The 13,778-nt window shown below is 44.2% G+C and overlaps 2 protein-coding genes across 2 annotated transcripts; both read right to left on the bottom strand.

Moving 5' to 3' along the window:
- Nucleotides 1-445: 445 nt before the first annotated feature.
- On the bottom strand, nt 446-5,475 carry mapk12a (mitogen-activated protein kinase 12a). The gene is made up of 12 exons (XM_079223817.1): nt 5,288-5,475; nt 4,530-4,659; nt 4,276-4,334; nt 4,021-4,132; nt 3,894-3,923; nt 3,648-3,695; nt 3,352-3,466; nt 2,203-2,274; nt 1,966-2,045; nt 1,716-1,794; nt 1,459-1,632; nt 446-1,360 (listed from the first exon to the last, which is right to left on the bottom strand). Exons 1-12 carry the CDS (start codon nt 5,404-5,406, stop codon nt 1,293-1,295), a joined length of 1,086 nt encoding a protein of 361 aa, XP_079079943.1. The 5' UTR covers nt 5,407-5,475; the 3' UTR covers nt 446-1,292.
- A 520-nt stretch (nt 5,476-5,995) lies between these two features.
- Nucleotides 5,996-11,626, bottom strand: selenoo1 (selenoprotein O1). Its single transcript, XM_079223815.1, has 9 exons — nt 11,063-11,626; nt 10,611-10,814; nt 10,319-10,496; nt 9,800-9,930; nt 9,401-9,678; nt 9,061-9,229; nt 8,020-8,205; nt 7,604-7,760; nt 5,996-7,333 (listed from the first exon to the last, which is right to left on the bottom strand). Exons 1-9 carry the CDS (start codon nt 11,602-11,604, stop codon nt 7,118-7,120), a joined length of 2,061 nt encoding a protein of 686 aa, XP_079079941.1. The 5' UTR covers nt 11,605-11,626; the 3' UTR covers nt 5,996-7,117.
- Nucleotides 11,627-13,778: the final 2,152 nt, after the last annotated feature.

Here is a 13,778-nt window from a genome sequence, read left to right on the forward strand (position 1 = left end):
AGATATTCATGTCTCTACTGCATCTCTTGTAAGGTTTATTTAGCCAAGATGAGCCAACATCTAAGGTTTAACACTTACCTAGGTTGGAGGGCTGCACGGTGGCTAGCACTGTCACCTCACAGCAAGAAGGGCCAGGGATCGATTCCCCGAACCCAGTTCCTTCTGTGTGGAGTTTCTCTCCAGGTTCTCCGGCTTCCTCCCACACTCCAAAGACATGCAGCTTTGGGTTCATTGGAGAATCTAAACTGCCCATAGATGTGAATGTGAGCATGCATGGTTGTCTGGCACTATACGTGCAATAAACTAGCGACCTGTCTGGAACCCTGCCTTCACTCAATGGTAGCTGAGATCGGCTCCAGCGGCCCCTGCGACCCTAAAGAGGATAAGCCGTTGGATAATGGAATGAAGAAAAGTTTAAAAAAAACAACACATGCATCATTCCATAGTTGGAGAATCTTTAATGATAAAGACGCAGAAGTGATTCACAAATCAACATAGACAATGTGTTTTGTGCTACTTTCTGTGTTTCAAAAAACAACGTGATCCGATTTAAGTCTGTGTTGGGTGTGAATTTACAATGTGAATGTTGCAATGTGCACAACCTGCTGGGATGGATTTCGTACGATCAGCAGCTGCGCAGTGTTTTTGTTTTGTCGTTATCTTAAGGCCACTGGGAGAAATAACGAGGTGAGGAGACATGTAGACCACACACACCCACACACACACACACACACACACACACACACACACACACACGCGCACACACACACACACGCACACACGCACACACACACACACACACACACACACACACACACACACACACACACACACACACACACACACACACCAATAAGGACAATTACATTTAGTCAGTTAAAAGGAAGCTACTTCACAAAACATCATATTACAAAAAACAAGTAGCTAGTCTAAATAAAAAAAAAAGCCATACCACATATATGTACCAGTGAAGTAACTCAGTAACTCAAGTAATACACCCCATAAAACTTTGATAACCAAGTTACTTAATATTTATACCTGACCTGAACCCTCAGCACTGTAGGAGACGATGGAAAGGTCTGATGCTAATGGAAGAAAGCTACTGGACCAACATGATGCTGAATGAAAAATCAACAACATGACAGCTTGCACTTATAAGAGAATTGTGAACTGGATCCAGCGGCCTTCATAGATCCTTGTGATCAAAGAGTTCTCCCAGTTGAGATCAAGATTATTAAAAAAAAGACATGGTACTTTGTTCTGGTCCCACGCTGCACCGCCAACACTGTGTCTTACAGTGCAGTTTCCTTTGAATCTGGCACAACTGGCTTAAAGGTCAAGATCTCTGTGAAGGTGTGACCTAAAGAAAGAAGCACAGCACTGATCATTAAAACATGACGGCTCATTTCTTTCCTGTTCCTTTCCCCCTTCGCAGCTCCACCTCCCTTTCATCCTTACGTTTCCACAGGTCTAAGGGCTGGTCTGTGTTGTCCGACGAGTGGTCATACGGCTGTGCTGCCGTCTCCTCCTCTGGTTCTCTGAACTCAGAGAAGTAAGGCATCGTGAGAGCCTCTGCAGCGGTTACCCTGCTCTCTGGATCAAGCAATAACATGCACTCCAGCACGGACACGGCTGATGAAAGAGTGGAAACGGAAAGTCAAATCTCAGTTTGACTGTGGAACTGAAAATACATCCATTGGCAAGGCATGTCTTACCTTGTGGATTCGTTGTCGAAAAAACATTCTGAAGGTCTTTCTTCTCCACTTTTGGAAGGCTTTTGACGTAGCCTTTGGCCTACGAAAAGAAAAGAGGCTATTTAATGCAGCACAAACTCACAGATTTTGCCTGATTGGGCTCCCAATTCTTAAAATTCTGTAGATTTGGGCGCATGATATATATGTTGCAACAACAAAATCAAGGCGTATATTCTTAAGTTTTCATATGTGTTGCATGTTCTGCACTCACGTCGTCAGATACTAGTTTCGATGCAAATTCCTGGGTCGGTGTTCCTGTGAGTTTCATGATCTCAGTCAGCTGATTTAGGTCTGAAGAACGGGGGTCAAGGGTCAAATCTGACTATTCAAAGTTACAGGTTAATTGTGTCACATAATTGTGCAATTTTACTTGATCCTGTAAAAAACTACACTGCTATGACTTTCAGCGTTAGATGTCAGAGGAAAAGGTCAGTGAGGTAAAGGATACGGTCGCTGCCTTTAAAAAGGGGTTTTCCTTGCAGCATCTCCGCCATGATGCAGCCCACGGACCAAATATCCACTGAGAAAGAAGCAGAAAACAACACATCAGATGTTTTGTTACAATCTTAAGCAACATACAATTACAAGAGATTGTGGGCCAGTGATCAGCAGCTACAGATGCATGCATTCCCAAAAAATAGCACCTGCAATAAAAGCGTTGAGAGATCACCACCTAGTGGGCAATACGTGACATTACCATCTGACTGAAATGAACAAAGATCTTTTTTAACACCACATTATACCACTTTCAAACAAATACATTTTGTGCTGTTATTCTGAGTATTTTTTTTAAACATATTTCCAAGGAAATAGACACACTGTTCACAATCATACAGAGACATCTATCTTTAAAAAGAGAAAAAAGTATGAATGTCTAGTCTGACTGTAGCCTCAGTGGCCTAGAATACTAACGAAAACTAAGAAAAGAGATCACATTACTCCTGTATTAGCTGCTCTCTCTCCTTGTGGATGAATTCATTTCTTTCCAATGTACATTACTAACTCTATTTCTTCCGAGAGCCTCTTTGCTTTCTCGCCTCAATTTTCCATGGATCATAGTTATCTGGATCGTGGTCCAGGTCTACTACTCATTATATGAATAATTTTCATATAATTAAGTCATATTCATTTAATGTTCCGTAAGTATGTTACGTTGTACATTCTGTACACATGACAAATATTGCTTCTGTCCATCAGGGGGAGGGATCCTCCTCTGTTGCTCTCCTGAAGGTTTCTTCCTTTTTTTCCCCGTGAAAGGGTTTTTTCCATTCTTTGGGGGAATTTTTCCTGATCCGATGTGAGGTCCCGGGACAGGGATGTCGTATGTGTACAGATAGTAAGGCCATCAGAGGCAAATTTGTAATTTGGGATTTTGGGCTATACAAAATAAACTCAATTGAATTGAATGCACTGCAACAACAAGACTTGCAAAACATTCTTAAATGTAGTAAATCACTAGGTGAAGCGGAAGCCCTCAGCTGAGGGCAAGTGAGAACACTAAAACCACTAATGCAGTGCTAATGGGGAGCACTGAACATGACCCAACATCGATGAAAGATGTCAGGGTTTTTTTTCCCTTTAATTAGCTCTTCATTACCAGTCTGTGTGTAGTGCATCCAGCTCAGGATGACCTCTGGGGCTCTGTACCAGCGGGTCACCACATATCCCGTCATCTCGCTGTCTGCTTGGCGCGCCAAACCAAAGTCCAAGATCTGATAGATGAAACACAGACGAGTTAGACACAGCAACATTAATGTCTTACTCATAATGATGAAGAAAAGTCTGGTTAAAAGACATTTTGGATATGACAATCTAGACCATAACTCAGATTATACATCTTAAAATGAAGGCACATGATGGGTGTTTGGGTTATCAGGATGTGTACAACTGTACCTTGAGCTCGCAGTCTTGGTTGATGGCAATATTTCCTGGTTTTAGGTCCTGCAAATGTCCATGTGAAAAGATCAACTATAACTGTGAGTCTGTACCAAAGTAGCAAGAGGAAACTCAAATCTAGTCAACTGGGGAGGGCACAAGTTAACAAACAGGAAGCACCAGCTCCCTTTAATAATAGATAACAATGTTTGAACGTAATCTTTATCTCACATATACATGGTGGAAATGTAACAAAGAGCTTACCCTGTGAATTATTCCAGCAGAATGGATATACTGTAATAAAAGAACACAACAGAAATGTAATCAACAGAACAAATAAACTCAAGTAATAAAGTAATAACTTGTCCACAATCAAAGGAGAGTGCTCCACCTTGAGCCCTTTGAGCATCTGATAAACCAAATACTGAATTTTCTCTTCCGACAGCCTCTGCAGCTTCATCAGCTTCCCCAGATCTGTCCCCATGAACGGCATCACCAGATAACTTGAGGAAGAAGGAAACTTTACGAGTGGGAAACTTCAACAGGATGCAACTTTGAAATACTTTAGAAAAATATTGTGCACTAAAAAAAAGAAAAAGATATAAACGGTAGCTCAAAACTGCTCTGCTGCAGAAAGAGAACTTACAAATCATTGAATCTGTCCAGAGAGAGGTCAGCGGTGAAAACGTCAAATAGGCCAATCACCTGCACCAGACAGAAATATACCATATGTTACACTTTTGATCCATTCTTAACAAACAAATGCTACATGCTCGAGTTACATTTTAAGCTGCTTTAGTTGTCCAAAATTCCAACCAGTCAGAACTGTACATGTGCACTAGTGTAAACAGAAAAAATGAGGGCCTGGGCCCTATGACTAGAGATTATGCAGACTCTCACGTTTTCATGTTTCATATGTTTGAGAAGCCTCAGCTCCCTGTAGGCCCGCTTGGCGAAGAGCTCCGACTGGAAAGGTCTGTACAGCTTCTTGATTGCCACTTTGGTTCCTGTTCTGGAGTCCACTGCTGAGCTGAGGGTGAGAACAAATCATCTTAGATCAGGAATGTTCACTATAAACCCAAACCTGTATTTACCCCCGTAGGTCCCCGCCCATCCCTTATATTATACTCAAGATGTCCCAGTACGTCCCTGCCTGTACTGCAGCAGTGATGGCTGTAGCAGGCGGCTCCATCTCCACTTAGTATCCGAGCACAACAATGTTTCAGAGTTGTTCATGTGTTATTAAGTTGCGTCGAGTCCGTCCGGGCACTTTAGACCCCGCCCACAGAGTTAATAACAAAGGGGCCGCATGCTGCGAGACGCACAAGGTTGCTTGGAAAGCTGCTCCTCATTGTTCGGCGTCGGTAAACTTTAGTGAGCGCACCTCTTTCTCAATGAGCCACCCATGCGCTCTACATAACTCAATACTTGGCATATGAGTGAGTGTCGTGAGGCGAAGCTATGGCCGCAAGTGTCTCCATCATACAAGGAAGTGAAGCAGCGTGCGTTCACGTACTTTTCTTTTGTTTGGCTGTGGCACCGAGCGGCCGCTGAAGGCACCATCTGTCCCTTCGCGTTCTTTGTCCCCCGCGGTCCCCATAACACCCGCTGTGCGACCAGGAGTATATCTTCTCCCAGAATGGCATAAATTCACTTACCACACCGTCCCGTACGCCCCCGTCCCCACCTGCTTCAGCTCCCGGTACCGTTCCGGTACTTCCCATGAGGTTTTGTTGACGTCTTGGCGGTTATAGCCGGGTCTAACTCGCTTGGACATCCTATTAGTTTAAAAATCAAATCAAACGTCTAGGAAATGTTCTTCTTTTGGTTGTTGTGTCTCCTCCGTCGCTACACACCCATTGTTCCAGATCCCACCTATGCGCTCAGTCTGGATCATTGCGCAGCTCTGCGTGTCAGCCGCTCAGGGCGCACCCTGAGGTCACATAAAGCCACTCCCGAGTCCCGCGGGAGGCCTACAATTAAAAAGGTGAAAAGGAGACTGGAATGTGAGAAATACGAAACTAAGGTGACGCCATTACTTTGAAATGCGTTGGTAGGTGCGCAGTTTGGATTGCAACCTGAAAGAGTTGGCAATAAGCGCTGGCCTTTAAATGCCAACGTGTTCCTCTGTGCTTTAAGGGGAAGCAAATATGTGAGACTTGCTGGGACATGAGCATTACTCAGATTGTATCAGCTCTGTCTATACGACATTTACACAACGAAGACGAGTTTAAAGTCGTGTCTGTTATCAGATTGGAGGGATGTTAGGCAACAAAGAAATGTGGAGTTCAGTTCCTGCAAAGAGAAGGCGGCTATGGTAGCTAGACTTGATGTCTATTGACCGCTCAGTTTATTAGGAAGAGATCAACCATATAGTCCATATTTATTAAGGAAAAATAAAACTTTGAAACAATATAATTGCATGTGAATTCTGCCACTTTTTGTGCAAATGTCCAGTTTTAATAGCCTGGTTTTGACGACTAATCTACAGTTATTGGCCAAACCAACAGATTGATTAAGGTTCAAATACGGCAAATCATTAGTGCGAGACATCAGACAAAATACATCTTTGCCTAAGAGGTTCACAACCCGACCAAAACAGCCAAATATAAAACACACAGTTCCCCCTTTTCCCGTTGCTCGACTCCAGGTCCACTGTAGAGTATCGCTACTTAGTTTACATGTTAGGTAACAAAAGTGGTAAGTTATGGTTGTGGCTCTATGCCTATAAACGGTCTTACATTATAGGAGAATAAACAGTGCTGTGCGTTCATTTACTGCGGCTTAACTGAAATTACTCCCCTTCATCCAAATACATGCCCCAAAACATCATATTTTTCACTCACACACACACACACACACACACACACACACACACACACACATTATTTGGTATATGTTGAGGCGGCACCTCACAGTTTGTCAGAGTCAGACAGGTCACTGTAGGACTTGTTGTCTGGATCGTCATTAATAGCTAGTTAAACATTAAGCAGACAGGGAACAAGTTGAGGGGCTTCTTTGTAAAGTCCAAAAAATAATGTCTTCTCCAAAATGTCTTTGGATGTATTTATCTGCCTTCTTCTGTTGCGTGACAGTTCTCCTAATGCATCTTGCATTCAAGGGAATCCAAAATAAATCCACCTTAAAAAAAACATTATCTATCAATTTCCTCATCTAGTCACTTCTGATGTTGTTTTAAGCAGGAATGTCAGAAAATGGAGGAAATTAAACACATTTCAGATATGCTGAAAATCTTTTCGCCCCACATGGCATCGTCATATTTGTATCTATATGCATTTGTGCCACTAACATCAACCCACCGCCTGTCTGCTTTAGTTCAGCTAGGTAGCCTATGGGGTGTCGCGCCTCATGCTAACTTCCCCGACGCTGCCTGCCCAAAGTAATGGAGAGTTGTACATAAAATGCACAAGACCAATAAACTCTCATCATTTTAGGCAGGAGCGCGAACAGGGAAGTTATTACGAAGATCATGTGACACAGATTTCATCGGCCCAAGCTGGCGGCCTGCTGTCATAGGGAACAGGATTTCTGGCTGTGGATGCAGAGGCCGCCTCTTGCTGTTGTTCCTCTCCTTCATCCCTCTCTCCCCGCTTGGTGGCCTCGGCTCCGCCCCCCCATGCAGGCCGCTCCAGACCCGGCTGCGAAGAGAAAGGCTTCTCCAGAACCTGGAGGACTCGCTGGACCTGCAGCACAGAGAGGAAGTGAGAAGTGAGAGCAGGTAAACACCCTGAAAGCGAAAACACTGACAATAAAGAGAACAAAATGGAATTGTGTGTTACTTGAGTGCATTGGACTCTTAGTTTTGCTACTTGGAAATCGCTCTCAGTGCAGTAGAAACTTTTTCTGGTAACATTGTAACTACTTATCAAACTCAAATGCACAACAGTCCAAATCAAGATAAGGGTATGATAAATTGACATTCAGTTGTTAAAAAGTAGAAGTCCAAGCCTGACCTCAGAGAAGTCTCCGCTCTCAGCAGCCTCAATTGCATTCTGGGCGATGTAGTTCCTGAGCACCACGCGGGGGTTGGTGCTGTCCATCACCCTCACCCTCTCCTCCTGCGCAGCCTGCACATCACTCTGGCCTTCGAGCTCCCGAGCCAGACGCTTCCTGTGGCAGGGATAACACAAAACGCTCAGCCTGGGGGTGGAGCAATGGCACGCTCAGCGCCCCATTTCCTCTTCTTTCTCCCTGTCCGCCCCCTTTATCAGTCACACTTCCACCCATGACCATCCACCCACAAAGCTCTTATCCGGTACATGCAGTCCCACCACCCTCTACTTCTTGTTATATGTGCCTCAGCTTTTCCTTTTACTATACCTTGCCTTCATCCCTCTATCTGCCTATGAATGCCCCCTCCATATCTCACCTATAGCGTGTGATCCAGCGGCTCCACTCCTCTGCCTGTTTGGTTTTCAGCTCTTCCTGGCTGTTCTCCATCAGGTCTTTCAGTTTGCCGAGTTTTTCTAACTGCCTCGCAATTGTCGTCCTGTCTGAGATCATCTGGAACAGTGCCGGGTTGCTCTGAGCCATAGACAACAGCATCGACAGCTCGCTGTCATCAGCAGACAGAAAACACAACGGTTATACAACATATTGGCGTGTTGGAGGAAGAGGCCCAGTGCTGCCAGTGCAGGCAATCCAGGTTCTAACTGTTGTTCGATACAATACGGAGAATCTGAGGTAACAAGATAAACAAAACAACTGATGATTAAGTTCTGGTCCACTGACTACGTTTACATGCACAGGAATACACGTTCAGGCAGGAAATCAGATAACAGATTTGAATGTGTTGTCATTACAGCTTCCTCCGCTGCCCTGAACCGTCTGAAGAAGATTTAACGTTACACTTGATTTTTCTCACATAGTATACAAACAGCAATAATATAAAGCTCCACTAGTGGCACCTGGAGGCTACAACGTGCATCACACCAAACAGAACTAAAATAGTGAACAGTCTGAACATATTTTTCTAATCATTTTGCTATTCCTATCTTGTGTTTAATTAAATCATGGCAACCGTAACATACCTATTTTGTTCTTCATATAAAAGTTTTGACTACACGGTGTACAAATAGTATGAATGGTATGACAGTAAAGGATTTAGTATACAAAACAAACTATTTTATCATGGAGCAAACAGTGTGGGTAAAAAAAATATTTTGTATCCGTCAGTGGCACTGGAAATAGGCCAAGTTACTGGAAACCATTTATTTCCATACTAAAGTGCATGGCAATCTCTAGCAGGGCAAATACCTTAAAGAGACTTGGCTATTGTAAGAAAGACATGTCCAGCTAATCAGGTCGAGCTTAGTTTAAACTGAGTTTCATTCATATTTCTTTTCTGTGCTGGTATCAAATAAACAAAACAGTGCGTTTATAAAACATGCAGCATGCATGGCTAGCTCACCGTGTATCCATAGTGGGTTTGTTTGCAGCCTTGAGCTCCTCCAAGGAGGCACACTGCTCCACCAGCAGGTCTGTGGCTTTCTTGACAAGCTCCTCGTCTCCTTCACCTTCTCCCTCAGTGGGACAGGAAATCTGACTCAAGCTACGGAAGGTGTTGGTGAAGTCAGCACCTTCAGGAGAGACACAGGAAAGGTTACAACAATCATGTGATGGGTCAAGTCGTGACGATTAAATACATTTTATATTCAGTACTGTACAAATTGTATTCTCAAACTTTTCGCCTCTCACGAGATGAGATGTTCTCTCTTTAGCAATATATAATGCTTTATAATCCATCCCACCGGTGTTGTGCATGGACTGCAGCAGCTCTGTGATCAGGATCTCATCCTCTGGCTCGTCCTTCTTCAATAAGCCCAGCTTCTTCCTCATGTTCTCTAGGTAGAAGCCGTTATACAGATCCAGGTACTCGTCCATAACGGACTCAGCCCGGTCCGGTGGCAGCTCTGGAGCAAGCGCCTCCGCTAGCTTCACCAGGTTCCACCTGCAGATAGCTGGCTGGGCCTGGTAGGAGTATCGGCCGGAGTTGTCGGAGGCGTTGCAAATGAAATCCGGTTCAAACCTGAGAGGGATAAGGAAAGTTGCGTCTCCATCATCTGATGAGTGACCATACAGGATGAACATAATGACTGTTGGATCAATCAAGAGCAAGTGGCCAAAACACTCTGCAAATGTCGTCTGACCTGTCCATAAAGCCATATGGACCGTAGTCCAGCGTGAGTCCCAGGATGCTCATGTTGTCTGTGTTCAGGACTCCATGGCAGAAACCCACACACTGCCACTGAGCCACGAGTCGAGCCGTGCGGAGCATCACCTACACACAGGGAGAAGACCGTAATCTGACATGAGAGGGTTGTACTGCATTTCCAGAATCTGAAAACAAACCACAAGTATGAATGATGTGATTTCTACTAATTAGATGAGGAAAATGTCTAAAGTCTCTATCCAGAGTTAAATCCCTGGTTAATGTGTAATCTCATATTGAGCTGATTGAGTCACAGTGACTCAGCACATGCAGTCATCTTAAGAGGATCCAAATGTTCTTGGCTCCAAACTACAACGTCAGACCTTAAATGTTGTTACCTGCTGATTCGCGTACACGTTAGAAAAACATGCAAATCTTACAGTCCTTCATTAGTTAGTTAGTCAAGAGCCATTTCACTGGCTGAAATTTGCATGTAGTGTGACTCGTGTGCCCTGACCTCTCTGAAGAAAGCCACGTTCCTCTCCACCCTATCTGGGTGATTCTGCTGGATGTCAGGGTAAAACATCTCAATGACATAATCCATCATCTGACCTCGGATCTCATCCCGTCCATAGCTGGGACCCTGACGGCCAGTGTGCTCGTCAGCCTGCTTGAAGATCTCAAAGGATCCAAACCTGCTCAGGGAGCGCACAACTGAGACAAACAACTCTTGTGTGTATGTTTGTGTGTGTGCATCTTGAAGATCCCACACATCCATGATAGACATGAGGAGGACAATCGGCACTCACCTGAGGAAGGTGGGAGCAATACGGAGGACCACAGAGCATCTCTCGTGGCGAGGATTCCCACTGTAGTAGATATCTCGTACGACCTTGCTGTCGGAGGTGACTACGGAGGCGGCTCTGGTGGTGGGGATGCCCAGGAAGTGCATCACCTCGCTGCACAGGAACTCTCTTATGCTGGAGCGCAGGACCTTACGGCCATCAGCTTGTCTATGGAGGGACAGAATAAAAGATAGATCATCACAAATAAAGGTGACCAGATATGATTCAGTTGCACGTCAACCGCTTAACAATCCCTTTAAAACTCAAGTGACACTCTTGAACCATAGCTGCTCCTTTAAATGATCTGTAAGGCTTATTGTCTTTTCTCCACAGTTTCACATCTGTGTTGCATTTCCTAAAATGAGGATAATAAAAACAACCTAAGCTAACACTACACAAACATCAAACCCGTGTACCTGGAATAAGGAGTCAATCCAGCTCCTTTCACCTGAATCTCCCACCGACCGCTCGGGTTTTCCCGGAGCAGTTCGGGATCTTGTCCGGGCGGCACCTTCACCTCCCCCAGGTAGCAGGCCGCCCCGTCGCCCAGCTGTCCGGCGAACTGTCCGAACTGGTGGCCGCAGTAGCAGTGAGCCGCGGGCTCGGATCCGGGCAGGGTTCTGGACCCGCTGAGATACTCTGGCCCGAGCGGATCGCTCGCGACCTCCTCCCCGGTGAGCCCCAGCAGCGCCAGGGCTTCGTGCGACACGGACACGAACCGGGGCTTGGTCAACGGCTGCGGCTTCACCCGGGAGAAACACGCTCCTTTCACCTGGCGCCCCCCGGGCTCCTCGGACGAGTCCACGGGGAGTTTCTTGAGGGCGACGTTGTCGAACTCGAGCCGCTCAAGCGGGGAACGACTGGTCGCGAGACCCATGTCGGCCATCCCGACCGCACCGAGGAGTCTGAAGGCGGACACACTGGGGACGAAGATGCGTGACGGTCCTAAATAAGCCATCCAAACAAGGCCATCTGTCCGGCCCCGCTTCTGTGTCTGTCTGTATTCACTGGCGCAGTTACAAGGTGGACACAAGTCACGCTTTCGTAATCCTCCTAACTGTAGCGGATGTTTGCGAGACTGTGTGTTACATCCTTATCTGTCCGGAAACACGCAGTGAAGACGGAACCATTTGGGCCAACACTAAAATCAATGTCAAACTAATTTACAGACATGAAAATCCCTCACCTTTCGGCGAAATTCGCCGTTTTGAAACCAAAATATGTCATCCACGTGAATCACGAAGATCCGAAGAGTTTTTGTTTTTGGGAGAGTGGGGGGGGGTCAACTGTCCGCCGTTTCTGAGACTGGAGTGGGACACGGAAAAAAAACTGAGGTCGTGATCATCTTAGCAAGAGAAGATATTTGACCTCTCGCGAGTCTTGGCCAATCAGCGTTAAGATGTCTACAGCGGCTTCATTTCCCTCCCACCAGTTTTTTAATGGCAAACTTGTCAGCTTGCTAACACGTTAGCTAACGTTGTTGGAGAGACAGCGAGTGAGATTACTGGCAGCGGAGAGTCCGTGGCAGCGTGTGACGTCAGACAGGAGAGCGGCGAGTCAGCGGCGGCTCAGTTCTACCTACCGACACCTGACTACATATAAGGAGAGGACAATGGAGATTTTATCCAACTTTTATTTTAATAAAAAAAAACGAAATGAGTTTCCTCCATAGGGTGGCCGGGCTACTGTTTATATTTAAGGGTTTAAGATCTACGTGTAGGAAAAAGTGTATCCTATAGTTAATTATAATATATATAGTTATGCGGTTATAATCACTGTCACACAGAGAGAGGTGTGCATGTTCAGGTTTACTGGTGGAAACATTATTCAGTGTTCTAGACTAACAGTGACGTCTCCTCAAAGTAAAGTGGTATAACAGTATGACATAATATGGTCAAATAAAAAGGCTGGTACATTATACATATTATGGCATATAAGTGTAATTTATGAAGTGAAATGTAGTAGTAGCAAAACAATATTCAGTATAGTACAGCAGTATTGCATATTGTAAGTATTAAGTCTACAAAATATATATATACACACACACTACCGTTCAAAGGTTTGGGGTCACTGAGAAATGTCCTTATTTTTCAGAGAAAAGCACTGTTTTTTTCAATGAAGATAACATTAAATTTATCAGAAATACACGATACATTGTTAATGTGGTAAATGACTATTCTAGGTGGAAACGTCTGCTTTTTAATGAAATATCTACATAGGTGTATAGAGGCCATTTCCAGCAACTATCACTCAGTGTTCTAATGGTACATTGTGTTTGCTCATCGCATAGAAGACTAATGGAGGATTAGAAAACCCTTGTGCAATTATGTTAGCACAACTTAAAACAGTTATGCTGGAGAGAGAAGCTTTACAACTGGCCTTCTTATGCATAGCATCACATGTGTGGGTTCCATTATACTCTCAAAATGGCCAGAAAAAGAGAACTTTCATGTGAAACTCGCCAGTCTGTTCTTGTTCTTAGAGATGAAGGCTATTCCATGTGAGAAATTGCTGAACATTTGTCTGGGCGACCCCAAACTTTTGAAAGGTAGTGTATGTGTGTGTGTGTATATATATACATACATACACACACACACACACACACACACACACACACACATATATATATATATATATATATATATATATATATATATATATATATATATATATATATATATATACACACTTGGGTATTGACAAAATAATAATTAAAACCCATAATGATCGCCCCCCGCTGGTGTCACCTTTTTCACCCCTCATGAGTTTGCAGGTCTGACTGTAAATGTTAGACCCAGTGACAGGCTGGCATGAAATGGCTTGCATAATACTTAGTAAGAATGCCATAATCATTTTTTGACTCATGGCTGAAGTTAAGTTTCTCCAGCTCAGATATTACCCCTAGAGGGGTAATATCCTTCTCACCTTTTTCACCCCTGACCCGTTTTCATGGTTGAGATAATATTTGTTTCGTTATTACTTGATTAAATCACATGAGCATTTCTTCTTTCAATGTATCCTGTGTAATATAACTTTTTAAATAACTTTTCTATTGTCATCTTCTTAGACACAGGTGGTAGTGTTACTTCTTATACACTTCATATTTTTACTTCTGTCTATTCTTATGTTGTT

The sequence above is a fragment of the Taurulus bubalis genome, assembly GCF_910589615.1.
Source record: "Taurulus bubalis genome assembly, chromosome: 9".
Taxonomy (NCBI): Eukaryota; Metazoa; Chordata; class Actinopteri; order Perciformes; family Cottidae; genus Taurulus; species Taurulus bubalis.

Bases quoted from the DNA above. Each gene is read 5' to 3' on its own strand.
- mapk12a (XM_079223817.1), bottom strand. From the start codon at position 5,406: ATGTCCAAGCGAGTTAGACCCGGCTATAACCGCCAAGACGTCAACAAA. The intron at 4,335-4,529 runs GTGAGAGTCTGC...TGTCTGGTGCAG, and splicing joins AACATATGAAACATGAAAAC to GTGATTGGCCTATTTGACGT. The intron at 4,133-4,275 runs GTAAGTTCTCTT...TTCTTCCTCAAG, and splicing joins CTGGACAGATTCAATGATTT to TTATCTGGTGATGCCGTTCA.
- selenoo1 (XM_079223815.1), bottom strand. From the start codon at position 11,604: ATGGCTTATTTAGGACCGTCACGCATCTTCGTCCCCAGTGTGTCCGCC. The intron at 10,497-10,610 runs GTGAGTGCCGAT...CTCCCTGAGCAG, and splicing joins ATTGCTCCCACCTTCCTCAG to GTTTGGATCCTTTGAGATCT. The intron at 8,206-9,060 runs GTGAGCTAGCCA...TGCTGATGACAG, and splicing joins AAACCCACTATGGATACACG to CGAGCTGTCGATGCTGTTGT.